Source organism: Oncorhynchus nerka, linkage group LG17 (genome assembly GCF_034236695.1).
Source record: "Oncorhynchus nerka isolate Pitt River linkage group LG17, Oner_Uvic_2.0, whole genome shotgun sequence".
Taxonomy (NCBI): domain Eukaryota; kingdom Metazoa; phylum Chordata; class Actinopteri; order Salmoniformes; family Salmonidae; genus Oncorhynchus; species Oncorhynchus nerka.
In genome coordinates, this window is record NC_088412.1 from 46,458,698 (window position 1) to 46,479,044 (window position 20,347).

Here is a 20,347-nt window from a genome sequence, read left to right on the forward strand (position 1 = left end):
GCCCTCCTGTCAGCAGTTCACATGTGCATGGCTACATCAGTAACATCTGTATCCCTCCTCTTCCATCCCCAACCCAAAGCTCCAGTCTTTAGCCCACTAAGTGAGCTGGCTGACATCTCCGATGAGGGGAGCTGTACATCATCGATGTGTTTTGTTACAGATACAGACTTTTTGTTTGTTTGTTGTTGTTGTCCCAAATGGCACCCTATTCCCTATATCATGCACTACTTTTGACCAAAGTAGTACACTTTATAGGGAATAGGGAGCCATTTGGGTGGCTAAACAGGGGGTCTCTCTGATCCACACTGCTTTAATGATATTAAGGTGACTCACAGCTTTTTCAAAACAATGGCTCAATACACCGGGCCGTATCGAGAGGCCGCTCTTGACAATAGAATTACTCCTCAGGATATGATAATGCCCCGGATGTCAGCACGGCACCAGCGCACTATTCCATTAGTATTGATTTGTTGTATTGATAACTCCTATGGCGACATAGATTGGTATTCCCGACTGTGCTGTTGGTTTTCTGTAAGGACCATTAGAGCCAGACTTTAAGGCTATAAACCAGAGAACCCCATTGGGTTCCAAGGTCTCTCCCTAACACAAGGTCAATGTGATCAGTCTTATCTTCATATCCATCTATTACCTGTCCAGCACTAGGCCAGCACTAGGCCAGCACTAGGCCAGCTGGTGAATATATTAGCCTGAGGTGGAAGACAGTCTTTCCCCTCTAGGGCCTGTGTCGCCTCTCCTCTCTCTTTTCTCTCTCCGATACCCTCTCTTCTGCTCCCCCATAGTATCCCATCCTACGGGTTTAAATCTCTCTGACCTCTTTACTGATCCTCTGTGGGGATGGCCCTGGTCTGGGAGTGGAGCGGAGGTACAGTACCTGGATCTCATCAGAGATGTATGATATGACATTAGGGCCATATGCCACACCGTTTTGGGTGAGTGGGTGGTTGTGTGTTTCTGTTACTATGGCTGCGTTTAGACAGGCAACCCAATTCGGACATTTTTTTCACTAATTGGTCTTGATAAGATCAGCTCTTTTTTGCCAAAACTATGTGCATCACATGATGTTCCTGATTGGCTAATAAAAGCCACATTCCCTACTGGAGTTCCAGTCGCACCCTGGTCTCTCAGACAGATCTGATCTCAGACAGATCTGATCTCAGACAGATCTGATCTCAGACAGTCAGAATCCAGTCAGGTTCCAGTGTCTTAGCAGACGGTTGTCCCACTAACTATCCCCATTGGGAGCCAAGCTCAGACAATAATCTCCCTCCACCGCTGTTTACAGCCAGCATAACCCTTCTGACCCAGCTCTCTACTGGCCAGAGAAAGATCTAACCCTTCTGACCCAGCTCTCTACTGGCCAGAGAAAGATCTAACCCTTCTGACCCAGCTCTCTACTGGCCAGAGAAAGATCTAACCCTTCTGACCCAGCTCTCTACTGGCCAGAGAAAGATCTAAACCTTCTGACCCAGCTCTCTACTGGCCAGAGAAAGATCTAACCCTTCTGACCCAGCTCTCTACTGGCCAGAGAAAGATCTAACCCTTCTGACCCAGCTCTCTACTGGCCAGAGAAAGAGCTAACCCTTCTGACCCAGCTCTCTACTGGCCAGAGAAAGAGCTAACCCTTCTGACCCAGCTCTCTACTGGCCAGAGAAAGAGCTAACCCTTCTGACCCAGCTCTCTACTGGCCAGAGAAAGAGCTTTTCATCTATTCTCTTCAGCTCAGCTCAAGGTGCTTGGTGGAGGATTTGTCAGAGAGTGAGATGCGACTGTAAAGCCAGTATATAATATGATACTAGGTATAAGAGAGGCGTTCATAGAGTTCACAGTGTTTACATTTCCCTTCATTTATCTGTACATTTTAAAACGCTCAATCAAAGTTGAACCCGAATGAAAATCGTGCTAAGTTGAACCTGATTTAAAATCTCTCCTTGCTCAACTGTCAGTCAATAAACCGGCGGAGGGAGGGAGGGGGGGGCTGGTAAACACCTGAACCTCTAATTGCCTCTTGTTTATTTGTTGACTTAATTACTCTGATCGGAGTGGAGATCATTAGTATACAGCCGCAAAGTTAGCGGCAAATACAATTGGCTCTTATTATAATTAGCCCCAGTGGCGCAGTGCGTGGGAGCTGGTGTTAGGGAGAGAATGAAGTGGTAGGAGGATCACACACACACACACACACACACACACACACACACACACACACACTGGGAAGTGAAGTGCTACTGCAGGACAAGAATGCCCTTTTCCCCACAACACATAAATCATTGGGGGTCAGTCCGGTGTGGAAACTTTTGGGAACGGCTGGAGTATTTCATTGTGGATGTTACACACCAAACTCCACCGAGCCTGGGCAGGAGAAAAGGCTAAAGTGGCGTTTTACCATCAGCCGTGAACAACACCCAGTCAGCAGTGTGTGTGTGTGTGTTACAGTGCGTCGTAAGTGTAAGTCTGTCGATTGAAGATTACGCCCCCTGCATCTGTTTTAGCATTAGTTGTGTAACTCCGCACTTTACGCGCATGTCTTAACATTACTGCCTTGTGTGTGAGTGCTTTGGCGCTATGCCAGTGTGTGTGTGTGCCTCTGTGAGTGAACGTTTGTCTGCGTGCATTCGTCCATGCCTGCGGTGTGTATGTGTTTAACCTTGTGTGTGTGTGTGTGTGTGTGTATAGATTCCCTCATTACAGTGTGTCCACACAGCGTTATATAACGATCCTCTACATAAAAAAAACACCATTGAACTCAATTGTTCCACAGCTCCTCGGGCCAGTTATCCCTTTTGCTTAGCTGACCCTATTAAGGCAGGGCCAGCCGCTTACTACTGCATACTAACAGTAATTTAGTCTGTGCTGCCACTACACAGAGCCAAGGCCAAGCATGAGGCCACCTTGTCCGGGACCTGCTGTTTTGGACTCTCTCTCTACCGCACCGCACCTGCTGTCTCTAACTCTGAATGATCTACTAAGAAAAGCCAACTGACATTTACTCCTGAGGTGCTGACCTGTTGCACCCTCTACAACCACTGTGATTATTATTATTTGACCCTGCTGGTCATCTATAAACGTTTTAACATCTTGGCCATGTTCTGTTATAATCTCCACCTGGCACAGTCAGAAGAGGACTGGATACCCCTCATAGCCTGGTTCCTCTCTAGGTTTCTTCCTAGGTTCCTGCCTTTCTAAGGAGTTTTTCCTAGCCACCTTGCTTCTACATCTGCATTGCTTGCTGTTTGGGGGTTTTAGGCTCAGTTTCTGTATACAGCACTGTGTGACATCAGCTGATGTAAGAAGGGCTTTATAAATAAATGTGATTGATTGATTGACTGGGCAGCCAGGAAATCGTTGAGGTTAGAGGTAGTCACAGAGAGGTTATCGAGACTCCCTTCAGAGCCTGTCTGTCTCTCTCTCTCTCTCTCAGACACATACAGTACAGTACAGAACCTAGCTCTCTTTAGCACGGATGTACGTGTTCTGTGTTCCCTAGAGGCTCCATGGCTGGTGGTGTAGTTCAGACCAGGCGCCCAGACTGTGATTGCGTTTCTCATCTCTTTTCTCATACTCTGTACGGTATGCGATCTTACAGCTAACCCTTTCGCCTCCCACTCTCATTATGTTACGCAATCTGTTCGAATATTTCTTCCTTCTTACTGGTCCGCCCATTTAGAGCTGTTGCGTGAAAGATCATGGTTTCCTCTTCATATTTTTTAAAATTTTTTATTATCTTGCTGTCCTGTCATCACATCACACTCTTTGGTGTTTAGACCTCTAACTCATCCCCCTCACTCCTCCTCTCTGTTTTCCCTCTCCTCCCTCCAGACACCAAGGCCTGCCCCGCCAAGGACTTCCAGTGCCGCAACAGGAAATGCGTGGCGCCCGTCTTTGTGTGCGACGGCGACGACGACTGCGGGGATGGCAGTGATGAGGAGAAGTGTTCCACCCCCACCTGCGGCCCCCATGAGTTCCGCTGTAACGACTCGGAGTGCATCCCGAGCCTGTGGAGCTGCGACGGGGACCCGGACTGCGGGGATAAGTCTGACGAGTCTGTGGAGCGTTGTAGTCCCCGGACGGAGCCCCAGAAGCCCCGGTGCCCCGAGGGGGAGTTCCAGTGCGGCAGTGGAGAGTGTGTCCACCTCAACTGGAAATGTGACGGAGACGCAGACTGCAAGGACAAGTCGGATGAGGCTGACTGCGGTAAGTCGTCCACTGTATCTGGGGTTGGATCACCTGGGGATGCACACAGGATGTGGCCGTACATATATAAGGCTGTGAGAAAACGATTTGTCCCCCCCCCACCACCCCCCTTCTAATTATCTCTATTCTTGCATATTTTTGTGCATGTTTTGAATGTTATCAGATCATCAACCAAAACCTGCTATTAGATGAAGGGAACTGAGTGAACAAAAAAAATCCACCACATGTTTAATGTTACGCAACACCCAATGACCCTGTGTGAAAAGGTCATTGGCCCTTTGCAATGCAGTGTTTGGTTTTCAGCAGACATAACGGGGCCCATGTCATCCAAACAGTAGACTCAAGTTTGCCGGAAAAGCGCCTGGAAGCACCTGGATGATCATAGAAGAATGTTACATGGACAAATTAGTCAACAGTGGAACTTTTGGACGACATCCGTCCCGTTATGTCTGGCAAAAACCAAACACTGCATTCATTACATTACATTACATTTAAGTCATTTAGCAGACGCTCTTATCCAGAGCGACTTACAAATTCCACGGTAAGAACATCATATAGTGATGCTTCGCTGCCTCAGGACCTGGACGACTTGTCACCATTGAAGGAACCATGAATCCTGCTCTCTATTCTAAAGGAGAATGTCAGGCCATCGGTACGTGAGCTGGGTCCTGCAGTAAGACAGTTATTCAAAACACAAGCAAGTCTACATCAGAATGGCTGAGAAGCAACACATTTAAAGGGTTGTAATGGTCAAAGTCCAAACCTAAACCCGATGGAGATGTTGTAGCAGGACCTGAAACGAGCAACTCATGCTCGAAAACCCACAAATGTCGCTGAGTTAAAGCAGTTCTGCCCGGAAAGAGTGTGACAGAATTCCTCCACAGCGATGTGGAGAGACTGATGAACAACTACAAGAAACGTGTTGCTGCGGTCATTGCAGTTAAAGGTGGAACAACCAGTTATTGAGTGTAATTACTTTTTCACACACGGTCATTGGGTCTTGCATAACTTCTTTTTTTTTTTTTATGCAATAAATTAAATAGGTATCAACATTGTGTGTCATTTATTCACTCAGGTTCCCTTTATCTACTATTAGGCTTCGGTTGAGGATCTGATAATATTGAGTGACAAAAAATATGCAAAAACAGAGAAAATCTTAGAGGGCAAAGACTTTTCCTCTGCACTGTACGTATATAGTCTGTATAGAGTCTTCTGTAGGGGGTGGGGGGTATTTAGCTTAGAAAGACTTCTATGTAAAAATCACTATGTCAATGTACAATCAATAAATGTGGATGGATTTGTGAGTGAATAGGCATGTGTGTGTGTGTGTGTGTGTGTGTGTGTGTGTGTGTGTGTGTGTGTGTGTGTGTTAGCACTTTTGCCTGTGTGTGCCTGCTTGTCTGTTTGTGTACGCGGCAGGTGGACGTTTCATGTCACGGATCTTGCCCTGGAGGCGAAACTGAGCGCCTTCTGCTAGATGGGCCAGCTGTAAAGTCAAAATTGGCTCTATTATAAAAATCCATGAACACTAACATTTGCTTTTGTATTACTTTGTGGCTGTGCTAGCTAGTGACCACTGTAGAGCTGCCTCCGGAACAAGATTGATGACGAGAAACGCCAACCTGCGTGTTATGCATGGATGTTATGGGGTCAAAGCCGCGCTGAAACTTCTGTTATGGTGCCCGGTGATAATAAGCTCCACGCTGGAAACACCAGGGCAATCAGTCGAGTTGGTTGCCATGCAACAGTGTGATGATTGGTACAGTGGAGAGCCCTTGAGAGGGAGCGAGGGCATTCACAACCTGGCTCTCTCTCTCTCTCCCTGAGTAACACCCTGTTCTCAATCCCAGAGACCGCCCAATAACAACACACCGATCATAAAGACAGGGATGGAATCAGAGCAGATCTATGCAGGGGTTTCAAAACGTTATGCATTGTCCTATCATGGCTACTGTACATTTAGAAGTGATACTGCCTGGTCCAGAAACAATGTGTGTGCCGTACCCGTAGTGCTGTGTTGACATGATCACTACTGTTTAGAAGCATCTGTCTTAAATCCTTTAGCAGACTCTATACAGTAGATGCAGAGGTGAGATGTGTGATCTGGGAGAGGGGTTCCAGTATGACAGTATTATAGTGATGTAAATGAGAAATGGAGAATCATTCATCTCTGTAGTCTGTTCCTGCCTTTTTCTTTCTCCCGGACTGCCCACTGTTCATCCCGAGATTGTATTATTATTAGCTGAGCTCAGATCCCAATCGCTGGACTGATACCATCAGCACGTTATGATACACTAGGATTACGCTGGTTATGCTGGATTTAACATCAAGGGGGTCTTTGTTTATGTTAGAGTGTGGGGAGGCTTTTTTGGCGTGTGTGTGTGTGTGTGTACGCACGCGCGTGTGTGTGTGCGCCTCGCATCTTGTCCTCTGGTGTAGGTTACATCTCCAAAGTGCATCCCATGAATAATTAAAGCAGCAGTTAAAGAGATGAATGGGTAAAATAAACCTTCCCTATACTACTGCTAGTACAACACAGACACACACACACACACACACACACACACACACACACACACACACACACACACAGCACAAACGACAGAACAAAGCAGGGCAGTCCTGGGTGTGTGTTTTACCCAGACAGTGAGTAAATACCTCCCAGCTTCTCATTTCCACAGCATTTCTCTGGTGGGAAACAGGGAGAAGGGGGAGTTGTATGTATGAGGGATTACTACTGAATTGGAATGCACTCCGTTTTGGCCCAAACCCAAGATGCAACACGCACTTTTTCCACTGGGGTAATTTCATCTCTGACAGGATACTGAGTTGGGGTTGGATCTCTAGAGAGATAGAAAGTTGGATGATGCGCTGTTGAATTCACGCAATCTGTCTGTGTGTGTGTGTGTGTGTGTGTGTGTGTGTGTGTGTGTGTGTGTGTGTGTGTGCCGTGTTTCTTTTTTTCTCTCTCTCTCCTCTCTCTCTTTCTCCTGCTCTCTCTCTCTCCCGCTCCCTCTCGCTCTGTGTGTCTGCGTGTGTGTGTGTGTGTGTGTGTCTGCGTGTGTGTGTTCTATCTCCCACAGCTCTGCTGACCTGCCGTCCAGATGAGTTCCAGTGTGGTGATGGATCCTGTATTCATGGCAGCAAACAGTGTAACGGGGTTCGTGACTGTCCTGACTTCAGCGATGAGGCTGGCTGTATCAACGGTGGGTTGGCCTTACTGACCGTCCCCTCTTCCCCTGTGTCTTCCTCCATGCCCAGTAGTTACTCCCCTTACCTTCTCTCCTGGGTGTATAGTTGACAGATGTTCCACTGGTCTGAAATAACTGCTAATGTTTTCCTAGTTTCCCCTCGTCATTTACCACCATATCTCGTACCCTTCTCTGTATTGTGTTGTACACTGCATGGCCAAAAGTTGCTTGTCGAACATCTCATTCCAAAACCCTGGGCATTAATATGAAGTTGCTGTAACAGCCTCCATCCACTCTTCTGGAAAGGCTTTCCACTAGATGTAGGAAGATGCCTGCGGGGACTTGCTTCCATTCAGCCGCAAGGTCATTGGTGAGGGTGGGCACTGATGTTGGGTGATTACATTTGGCGATCCAATTCATCGCAAAGTGTTTTGATGGGGTTGAGGTTAGGGCTCTGTGCAGGCCAGTCAAGTTCTTCCACACCGATCTCGACAAAGCATTTCTGTATGGACCTCGGGTTGTGCACTGTGGCATTCTCATGCTGAAACGGGAATGGGCCTTCCCCAAACTGTTGCCACAAAGTTGGAAGCACAGAATCGTCTCGAATGTCATTGTATGCTGTAGCATTAAGATTTCCCTTCACTGGAACTAAGGGGCCTAGCCCGAACCATGAAAAACAGCCCAAGACCATTATTCCTCCTCCACCAAACTTTACAGTTGGCACTATGCATTCGGGCAGATAGCGTGCCCCTGGTATCCGCCAAACCCAGATTTGTCCGTCAGACTGACAGATGGTGAAGCGTGATTCATCACTCCAGAGAACGCGTTTCCACTGCCCCAATGGCGGCGAGCTTTATACCACCCCGGCCGACTCTTGGCATTACACATGGTGATCTTAGACTTGTGTGCGGCTGCTCGGCCATCAAAAACCCATTTCATGAAGCTCCCCACGAACAGTTCTTGTGCTGACGTTGCTTCCAGAGGTAGTTTGGCTACACTCGCATTAACATCTGCTAACCAATTGTATGTGACGAATGAAATTTGATTTGATTGGACTCGTTAGTGAGTGTTGCAACAGGGGGACAGACAATTTTGTTTCGCACTACGCACTTCAGCACTCGTTGGTCCCGTTCTGTGAGCTTGTATGGCCTGAGCCGTTGTTGCCCCTAGACATTTCCACTTCACAATAACAGCACTTACAGTTGACCGGGGCAGCTCTAGCAGGGCAGAAATTTGACGAACTGACTTGTTTGAAAGGTGGCATCCTATGACGGTGCCACGTTGAAAATCAAATCAAATCACATTTATTTATATAGCCCTTCGTACATCAGCTGATATCTCAAAGTACTGTACAGAAACCCAGCCTAAAACCCCAAACAGCAAGCAATGCAGGTGTAAAATCACGGAGTTCTTCAGTAAGGCCATTTTATGGCTGTGTTCTTCTATTTATTTCAATTGTTAATTTTTTCAGGGGGTAGATCAATTTTAATATTGTAGCTAGATTGTGGCTTCCTTCGATGTAATTGTCTGCATTATTTCCAATGCCCCGTATATATATTTTTTGTAAATATATATATATACAGTACCAGTCAAAAGTTTGGACACCTACTCATTCAAGGGTTTTTCTTTATTTTTGACTATTTTCTACATTGTAGATTAATAATGAAGACATCAAAACAATGAAATAACACATATGGAATCATGTAGTAACCAAAAATGGGTTAAACAAATCCAAATATATTTTATATTTGAGATTCTTCCAAGTAGCACCCATTTGCCTTGATGACAGCTTTACACACTCTTGGAATTCTCTCAACCAGCTTCATGAGGTAATGCACCAGCTTCATGCACCTGTAATGCATTTAAATGAATTGATTTCCTCCTTAATGTGCTTGAGCCAGTCAGTTGTGTTGTGACAAGGTACACAATATAGCCCTATTTGGTAAAAGACCAAGTCCATATTATGGCAAGAACAGCTCAAATAAGCAAAGAGAAACAACAGTCCATAATTTCTTCAAGACATGAAGGTCAGTCAATCTGGAAAATTTCAATTTCAATACGTTTTTTCAAGTGGAGTCGCAAAAACCATCAAACGCTATGAGGAAACTGGCTCTTACGAGGACCGCCACAGGAAAGGAAGACCCAGAGTTACCTCTGCTGCAGAGGATAAGTTCATTAGAGTTACCAGTCTCAGAAATCGTCAATAAACTGCACCTCAGATCGCAGCCCAAATAAATGCTTCACATAGTTCAAGTAACAGACACATCTCAACATCAACTGTTCGGAGGAGACTGCTTGAATCAGGCCTTCATGGTCGAATTGCTGTAAAGAAACCACTACTAAAGGACACCAATAATAAGAAGAGACTTGCTTAGGCCAAGAAACATAAGCAATGGACTTTAGATCAGTGGAAATCTGTCCTTTGGTCTGATGAGTTCAAATTTGAGATTTTTGGTTCCAACCTCCGTGTCCTTGTGAGACGCACAGTAGGTGAACAGATGATCTCTGCATGTGTGGTTCCCATCGTGAAGCATGTAGGAGGAGGTGTGAGAGTGCTTTGCTGGTGACACTGTCTGGGATTTTTTTTAGATTTCAAGGCACACTTAACCAGCATGGCTACCACAGCATTTTGCAGCGACTGGCCATCCCATCTGGTTTGCGCTTAGTGGGACTATCAACAGGACAATGGCCTAAAACACACCACCAGGCTGTGTAAGGGCAATTTGACCAAGAAGGAGAGGGATGGTGCTGCATCAGGTGACAGTCACCAGACCTCAATCCAATTCAAATGGTTTGGGATGAGTTGGACCGCAGAGTGAAGGAAAAGCAGCCAACAAGTGCTCAGCATATGTGGTACTGTTGAAAAAGTACTGTTGAAAAAGCATTCCAGGTGACTACCTCATGAAACTGGTTGAGAGAAGATTGTGCAAAGCTGTCATTTTTTTAAATGGTATTATTTAACCTTAATTTAACTAGGCAAGTCAGTTAAGAACAAATTGTTATTTACAATCACGGCCTACCGGGGAACAGTGGGTAGAACACCGGATTTGTACCTTGTCAGCTCAGGTATTCGATCCAGCAACCTGCCCAACGCTCTAACCACTAGGCTACCTGCCACCTCTACTTTGAAGAATCTCAAATATCAAATATATTTTTGTTTGTTTATCACATTTTTGGTTAATACATGATTCCATATGTGTTATTTCATAGTTGTATGTCATCACTATTATTCTACAATGTAGAACATTTAGAAAAATACAGAAAAACCCTTGAATGAGTAGGTGTGTCCAAACTTTTGACTGTTACTATATATATATATATATATATATATATATATATATATATATATATATATATATATATATTCACATATCTTTTTAAAATATATATGTTTTATTATCTACGGAGTTAGCTCCAGGTATATGTTGCAATTCTTCAGCCAGTCCTGGACCTGTGACCAAAAACAAGTTACATATGGACTGTACCAAAATAAATGATCTAGTGACTGAAAATAGTGGCTGAAATAGCTGAATCCACTCATGTCAACCAAATACTTTTGTATATATAGTGTATTTTGAATTAATACACTATCATCTTCTCTACTGGTACAGAGTGCTAAGCTACCAAATTATCATTGTTACTTATTTTATCACCCCACCCCCATTTTTCTACCCTCTGTCTTTCCCAGCCACTAAGTGTGATGGCCCCAGGAAGTTTATGTGCAAGAATGGAGAGTGTATCGACAGCAGCAAGGTGTGTGATGCCATCAAAGACTGCAAGGACTGGTCAGACGAACCTATGAAGGAGTGCGGTAAGACACACACGAATGCATTAACGCATGCCGGCACACACTCAACCCACACGCACACACCTATTAGTATCCAGTTGACATGCAGATGGTCACTCTGGTAGTAATCGGAGCTTCATTTGATCGAGGGGGAATAAATCAGGATCATTCTCAGCTCGCTCGTTACCGTCAAATACCAACTCTTCCCTTGAGGTTGTTCACGGCAAGGAAACAGGCTCAGACTACATTACCCATAAAGCACCATATGGATTAGCGCTCCACCATAGATAATACACATGCAATTTGTTTAGGCAAAATTGCTGAGCAAAATTGCTGGCAACGGAGAGGGGTATGAGACACTGGAGCAATGATGAGCAATGATGAGCAATGAGCAATGAGCAACATGGACTTGAATAATAGATGACATATAATAGATCTTTAAAACAGAATTCCACCATTCATTTACTCATCTCCTATAACTAGTTTTAGCCAGTTGCCTGCCACAGCTGTACTGAAATTCATCAGCTAACAAACAAGCAATCAAGAGGTGTTTCCCCTGCTCTGTCCATCCACTCAAACTGCTGCCAGTCAAGATGATGGCAATGCAGACGTAAGGATAACAAGATTTAGCAAACCTCATTATCATAAGCTAGAAAAATGTGAATGGCATTAAGCTAACTAGCTAGCCAGCTAGCTAAACATACAAAACAATGAAATGTAAATGGCTAGCTGGCTAATTTAGCCAGTTTGTTCCATTGACTTTGCATGAGCTCCGGTTACCTTGCTAAACGATTAGCATGCGCCCCACCATGGATTATTTCCCGTCAGTTAAACATGAACACAATGTAACGTATCATGATCATATATTGTAGTGAGGAAACATTTGACACGTGAAAACATTTCACTCCAAAACGGGAGTTAATTTTCTCTCACTTCAGCTTCAAAACGGTCATATTGAATCCCCTGAGTCAAAACATGTTAGAAACACCTTTGGCAGCGATTACAGCTTGGAGGAAAGGTCGCAGAGGGTGAGGGGTTACATTTTTATGTAGAAGGACTGAGAAGCTCCGTTCTGGTGACTTTTAAAAAAGACATGCTACTCCAAAATGAATGAAAATCTCATTTTTCTGACACCATCGACAATATCATTTCCAGCTCAAGATATGAGCCCAATGACATTTGAAAATTATTTCTTAAAATATTTTTTACTGACATCATGGGATTGTTAAGTACTAATTTCTAATTGGCTTGAACGGCATTCTAGATGATGTATTATTTCCCTATAATGCACGGCATATGTGCATGGTAAAATTCATGGCTATAGTTCATTCTTACATGTTCAATGTTTGAGCTGCTTTTGAAACCAAAAGTCAAATTGAAAACATTACTGGAATTGTTGAATTTGATTTTCATAATAGCAAACTAAGACTGATGGTTTGGTTACCAAGGCAATGACTTCCTCGCCCAGTATCTGGTGTAAAGCAGACTGAAGCAGGTTTTCCTGCAGGTTGGCCATGCAGATTTTTTTTTATCCTGAAAAAGTCTTTGCCGATGTCAAGCATACCCATAACATGATGCATGAACATAGGGAGGCAGTTACTCAGTGATGTGTTGTGTTGGATTTGCCCCAAACATAACGCTTTGCATTTAGGCCAAAAGTCTATTCCTTTCCATTTTATTTTTTGCAGTATTACTTTAGTGCCTTTTTGCATACGTGATACGTGTTTTGGAATATTTTTATTCTGTATATTTGTATTCTTCTTTTCACCCTGTCATTTAGATCATTATTGTGGAGTCACGACAATGTTGTTGATCCATCCTCAGTTTTCTCCCATCACAGTCATTGAACTCTGTAGCTGTTTTAAAATCACCATGGTGACATCCCTGAGCAGTTACCTTCCTGTTCTGCAGCTCAGTTCAGAAGGGCGACTGAATCTTTGATGTGTCTGGGTGGTTTAATACATTATCGACAGCATAATTATTCACTTGACCATGCTTAAAGAGATATTAAATATCTGATGTGTTATTGTTAAAACCTCTTTGGGCTGAGATCCAGCTAACAGGATCGATAGGACAACAACAGCCAGTGAAAGTGCAGGGCGCCAAATTCAAACAACAGAAATCTCATAATTAAAATTCCTCAAACATACAAGTATTTCACACCATTTTAAAGATACACTTCTTGTTTAACCCACCACAGTGTCCGATTTCAAATAGGCTTTACGTCGAAAGCACCACAAACGATTATGTTCGGTCACAGAAAAACACAGAATTTTTTTCCAGCCAAAGAGAGGAGTCACAAAAATCAGAAATAGAGAGAATTAATCACTAACCTTTGATTATCTTCATCAGATGACACTCATAGGACTTCATGTTACACAATACATGTATGTTTTGTTCGATAAAGTTCATATTTATATAAAAACATCTCAGTATACTTTGGCACGTTATGTTCAGTAGTTCCAAAAACATCAAGTCATTTTGCAGAGAGCCACATCAATTTACAGAAATACTCATCATAAATGTTGATGAAAATACAAGTGTTATACATGGAACTTTAGATACACTTCTCCTTAATGCAACCGCTGTGTCAGATTTAAAAAAAACTTTACGGAAAAATCATACCATGCAATAATCTGAGTACGGCGCTCAGAGACCAAAACAACCCAAACAGGTATCCGCCATGTTGTGATTTGTTCGATAAAGTTCATCTTTATGTCCAAATACCTCCTTGTTGTTAGTGCGTTCAGCCCAGTAATCCAAATTCATGACACACGAGCAGATGAAAAGTCCAAAAGTTCCGTTACAGACCGCAGAAACATGTCAAACGAAGTATAGAATCAATCTTTAGGATGTTTTTAACATAAATCTTCAATAATGTTCCAACCAGAGAATTCCTTTGTCTGTAGAAATGCAATGGAACAGAGTTTGCTCTCACGTGAATGAGCCTCACGAGCTCATGGCACTTTGCCAGAGCCCTGACTCATTCCCCTCTCATTCGCCCCCACTTCACAGTAGAAGCATCAAACAAGGTTCTAAAGACTGTTGACATCTAGTGGAAACCTTAGAAAGTGCAACATGACCCATATCCCACTGTATCTTCAATAAGGAATGAGTTGAAAAACGACAAACCTCAGATTTCCCACCTCCCGGTTTGATTTTTCCTCAGGTTTTTGCCTGCTATAGGAGTTCTGTTATACTCACAGACATCATTCAAACAGTTTTAGAAACTTCAGAGTGTTTTCTATCCAAATCTACTCATATGCATATATTAGTAAATGGGACTGAGTAGCAGGCAGTTTACTCTGGGCACCTTATTCATCCAAGCTACTCAATACTGCCCCCTGCCCATAAGAAGTTAATCATCTACCAGTCACTGCCCTTCTTTATGAGGCTTTCAAAAAGCTCCCTGGTCTTTGTAGTTTAATCTGTGCTTGAAATTCAACACTTGACCAAGGGACCTTACAGATGTTGCATGTACGGGGTACAGAGGAAGTGGTAGTCTTTAAAAAAAAATTCAATCCCTATTTTTTCACACAGTGAGTCCATGTAACTTATTATGTGATTTGTTAAGCCACTTTTTACTCCTGAACTAATTCAGGCTTGCCTGAAAAAAGGGGTGAATATTTACAGATGAAGGATTTAAATGTGATTGCTTTTGTTGACGATAATTTTACGCAAACTCAAGGTTTAAAAAGGCTTTTCTTAAAATGTGAGACTTGATTTGCCATAATAACATGAATTGCAGCGCATTTGGAAAGTATTCAGACCACTTGACTTTTTCTTACGTTACAGCCTTATTCTAAAATGGATTAAATTGTTTTTCCCCCTCATCAATCTACACACAATACCCCATAATTATAAAGCAAAAACTAGTTTTTAGACAGTTTTGCAAATTTATGAAGAATAAACAACTGAAATACAACATTTACATAAGTATTCAGACCCTTTACTCAGTACTTTGTTGAAGCACCTTAGGCAGCGATTATGACGCTACAAGCTTGGCACACCTGTATTTTGGGAGTTTCTTCAATTCTTCTTTGCAAATCCTCTCAAGCTCAGTCAATTTGGATGGGGAGCATTGCTGCACAGCTATTTGTAGGTCTTTACAGAGATGTTCGATCGGGTTCAAGTCCGGGCTCTGACTGGGCCACTTAAGGACATTCAGAGACTTGTCCCGAAGCCACTCCTGTGGGAAGGTAAAGCTGAAGTCCTGAATGCTCTGGAAACGGTTTTCATCAAGGATCTCTCTGTACTTTGCTCTTTTCATCTTTGCCTCAATGCTGACTTGTTTCCCAGTCCATGCCGCTGAAAACATGATGATGCTGCCACCACCAGCATGATGCTGCCACCACCATGCTTCACCCTAGGGATGGTGCCAGGTTTCCTCCACACATGACGCTTGGCATTCAGGCCAAAGACTTCAATCTTTGTTTCATCAGAGCAGAGAATCTTGTTTCCCATGGTCTGACAGTATTTAGGTGCCTTTTTGGGAAACTCCAAGCAGACTGTCATGTGCCTTTTACTGAGGGGTGGCTTCCGTCTGGCCACTCTACCATAAAGGCCTGATTGCTGGAGTGCTGCAGAGATGATTGTCCTTCTGGAAGGTTCTCCCATCTCCATAGAGGAACTCTAGAGCTTTGCCAGAGTGACCATTGGGTTCTTGGTCACCTCCCTGACCAAGGCCCTTCCCCCCCGATTGCTTAGTTTGGCCGGGCGGCCAGCTCTAGGAAGAGTCTTGGTGGTTCCAAACTTCTTCCATTTAAGAATGATGGAGGCCACTGTGTTCTTGGGGACCTTCAATGCTGCAGAAATGTTTTGGTACCCTTCCCCAGATCTGTGCCTTGACACAATCCTGTCTCGGTGCTCTACAGACAATTCCTTCAACCTCATGGCTTGGTTTTTGCTCTGACATGCACTGTCAACTGTGGGACCTTATATAGACATATGTAAATTATGTCCAATCAATTGAATTTACCACAGGTGGACTCCAATCAAGTTATAGAAACATCTCAAGGATGATCAATGGAAACAGGATGCACCTGAGCTCAATTTCAGGTGTCATAGCAAAGGGTCTTAATACTTATGTAAATAAGGTATTTCTGTTTAATAAGGTATTTCACAATGTCCGATTTCAAATAGGCTTTACGTCGAAAGCACCACAAACTATTATGTTCGGTCAGAGCCAAGTCACAGAAAAACACAGACATTTCCAATTTCAAATAGGCTTTACGTCGAAAGCACCACAAACTATTATGTTCGGTCAGAGCCAAGTCACAGAAAAACACAGACATTTTTCCAGCCAAAGAGAGGAGTCACAAAAATCAGAAATAGAGATAGAATTAATCACGTTTTTTTTGCAAAAATCTCTATAATTCGGTTTTCACTTTGTCATTATGGGATATTGTGTGTAGATTGCTGAGGAATAAGGCTGTAACGTAAACAAAACGTGGAAAAAGTTAAGGGGTCTGAATACTTTCTGAAGGCACTATATAATCCTCATAATAATTCACGTTTCCTTTTGCTGCAGGATTATTCTTCTGCTGTAGCAAACTGGCTCAAATTAAGATCCTATATCTATGTGCAACATCTATATTATAGTTCTTAAATTAGTATTAAATAAAACAATAGAGATCCTACATCTGTATGCAACAACTATACTGAATAAAATTATAAACATGCAACAATTTCAACATGCAACAGTTCACATATGGAAATCAGACATTTTAAATAAATAAATTAAGCCCTAATGTATGGATTTCACAACTGGGCAGGGATGCATCAATGGGGCGGCCTGGGAGGGCATAGGCCCACCCACTTGGGAGCCAGGCCCATCCAAAGGGGAGCCAGGTCCAGCCAATCAGAATGAGTTTTTCCCCACAAAAGGGCTTTATTACAGACAGAAATACTCCTCAGCACACACACACCCCTCCCCTCGGACGATCCCGCAGGTGAAGAAACCAGATGTGGAGGTCCTGGGCTGCCGTGGTTACACGTGGTCTGCAGTTGTGAGCCCGTGGTTGGACATTCTGTTAAATTCTCTAAAACAACGTTATTATGTTAGAGAAATGTACAACAGCTCTGGTGGACATTCTTGCAGTCATCATGACAATTGTACTAAACTTGAGACACCTGTGGCATTGTGTTGTGTGGCCCTTTATTGTTCCCAGCACAAGTTGCACCTATGTAATGATCATGCTTTTTAATCAGCTTCTTGATATGCCACACCTGTCAGGTTGATAGATTATCTTGATAAAGGCTCAAATACTCACTAACAGGGATGTAAATAAATTTGTGCACCACATTTTTGAGAAATAAGATTTTTGTGTGTATGGAACATTTCTGGGATCTGTTATTTCAGCTCATGAAACATGGGACCAACACTTTACATGTTGCGTTTATAATTTTGTTCATTGTATAATTACAGCTTTTACATTTGTATTCATTTGTAAAAATGCGTCGAATTTTCTTTTCATTTTGACATTCCGGATGATTTTTTCCAGATCAATGACAGAAACATCACAATTAAATGCAACAAATGTGACAAAATCCAAGGGGGGTGAATATTTATGATACCCATCGTACATAGCTCTGTGACATTAGATCTCTTTACTTTGCCATACATATTTATGTTCTGTTGGAATTATATTACATTACATTGATTTGTTTATTACTGAAGCTGTATACGCATTTGCCGGTCTTGTTTTATCTTGATGCCACGTTCTCTAGCTATAGTATAAGTGACATGTGCTGTTTGTTATTCATTAACATGGAAGTTAAGATATTCATAAATGACCAGCTTGTGTTTGTACAACATCCTCCAGCCTCCCCCTGTCTTCCTCTCACGCATGACTGTACCAATAATGAAGTGTCAGCTCTCAACCCCACTCTACCCGCTAGGCTTATCAGGGCTCTGCGCTGAAATGTTTTACAAGGAGCACAAGTAGAAATGTCGGAGCACACAAAGAAATGTAGGAGCACACAAAGAAATGTAGGAGCACACAAAGAAATGTAGGAGCACAATGGAAAATATTTGAGATATTGAAGCGGTAATCTGCAGTTGGGTGTTTCATATTTTTCTAGGGGCACGGTGCTGCCAAATAAAAATTATACAAATCGCAGCACTGTAAAGCCCTGCTTATGGCAGGGAGGGTGACAGGGAGACAGGAAAACAGAGCGATAACGTGATATAAGGAATGATAGAGAGAGAAAGAGGGAGGGAAGGGAGGATGAATACTGAAAGGGGAACAGAATGAAAGAGAGGGAAGGTAAGGAGGATGAATGGATAAAGGGATAGGAGGATGGATGGATAGAGGAAGGTAAGGAGGAGGGATGGATAAAAGGATAGGAGGAGGGGTGGATAGAGGAAGGTAAGGAGGAGGGATGGATAAAGGGATAGGAGGAGGGGTGGATAGAGGAAGGTAAGGAGGAGGGATGGATAAAGGGATAGGAGGAGGGGTGGATAGAGGAAGGTAAGGAGGAGGGATGGATAAAGGGATAGGAGGAGGGGTGGATAGAGGAAGGTAAGGAGGAGGGATGGATAGAGGAAGGTGAGGAGGAGGGATGGATAAAGGGATTGGAGGAGGGGTGGATAGAGGAAGGTAAGGAGGAGGGATGGATAGAGGAAGGTGAGGAGGAGGGATGGATAAAGGGATTGGAGGAGGGGTGGATAGAGGAAGGTAAGGAGGAGGGATGGATAGAGGAAGGTAAGGAGGAGGGATGGATAAAGGGATTGGAGGAGGGATGGATAAAGGAAGGTAAGGAGGAGGGATGGATAAAGGGATAGGAGGAGGGATGGATAGAGGAAGGTAAGGAGGAGCGATGGATAAAGGGATGGATAGAGGAAGGTAAGGAGGAGGGATGGATAAAGGGATTGGAGGAGGGATGGATAGAGGAAGGTAAGGAGGAGGGATGGATAAAGGGATAGGAGGAGGGATGGATAAAGGGATAAGAGGAGGGATGAATAGAGGAAGGTAAGGAGGAGGGATGGATAGAGGAAGGTAAGGAGGAGGGATGGATAGAGGGATAGGAGGGCTAGATAGAGGGATAGGAGGAGGGATGAATGGATAAGGGGAGGAGGAGCCGGAATGGATAGAGGGATAAGGGGAGGAAACCTGCTCCCCAAAGGAAATCAGATTAGCGAGGGGCATCTGGTGCTAAACCACCCCCTTCTGAGCCCTGCCCCAGTGCATTCTGGAACGGTTCCAGGTGTCTGATAGCAGCACATTCCCCTAGAGGCAACCTCAGACACACACCCACACACATATAGGCCAATATCTTGGTTGTTTTATTTATGTTTGACTCCCCTGCCTCTATTTCTCCCTTCATCCATCTCTTTCTAGGTGTGAATGAGTGCGCAGACAACAATGGAGGCTGCTCTCACGTCTGCAGAGACCGGAGGATCGGCTATCAGTGTGACTGTCCCGCTGGATACAAACTAATGGACAAGAAGACCTGTGGAGGTAGAGTCCCATACAATATGTCCCTCTCAGCCAAGCCTTATCAATGATTGCGCTCTCTGAAAATTGCTCTCTCAATCTCCCACACATTTCCTTCTCTTCTCATGCTCTCTCATTCCAGTCGGTAGCTACTTAGAGTAAATGGCCCAGATATCTCTCTCTCTCCTGCTGTCCATCCTGTCTTAGTAGAGACAGAGTGTGTCCAGTGTAATTGATGCGCTTCTGATATCCCTCCTCAGACATAGACGAGTGTGAGAACCCTGACGCCTGCGGCCAGATCTGCGTCAACTACAAAGGAGACTACAAGTGTGAATGTTACGAGGGCTATGAGATGGACCCCAGCACCAAAACCTGCAAGGCCGTGGGTGAGTGAGACAGCCCATAATGTCCCCGGCAACCACAGAAGAGACATGGACACACATACACGCGCACAAGCTTGCATATGCACACAAACACACACACACACACATCTCAGCAACATCACCGTCTGTTCTCAGCCTGTCCAATATGAAAGGACTTTCTTCGTATGCAGGGCGGTCGGAAAAGGCAAATATTTGCCTTTGCTTCTCTGGGCGGTAATTAAAAGAGAACCATTCCCTCCGTGTCTCTCCCTTGCTATGGGGGGCCTGTCAGGGCACTGTAGGACACAGCCTGGCATTGTCCCTCACCGTGCCCCACGGTAAACACACTAGCCTGGC

At 43.9% G+C, this 20,347-nt stretch overlaps 1 protein-coding gene across 1 annotated transcript in view; it reads left to right on the plus strand.

Annotated features, from left to right (window-relative positions):
- LOC115145329 (low-density lipoprotein receptor-related protein 8-like) overlaps window positions 1-20,347 on the plus strand; it is a 285,564-nt gene that overhangs the window by 188,103 nt on the left and 77,114 nt on the right. The window contains exons 5-9 of the mRNA XM_065003195.1: window positions 3,838-4,212; window positions 7,296-7,418; window positions 11,092-11,214; window positions 19,533-19,652; window positions 19,889-20,014. Of these exons, the coding sequence (XP_064859267.1) occupies window positions 3,838-4,212; window positions 7,296-7,418; window positions 11,092-11,214; window positions 19,533-19,652; window positions 19,889-20,014 (867 nt within the window). The remainder of the gene's footprint in view (window positions 1-3,837; window positions 4,213-7,295; window positions 7,419-11,091; window positions 11,215-19,532; window positions 19,653-19,888; window positions 20,015-20,347) is intronic.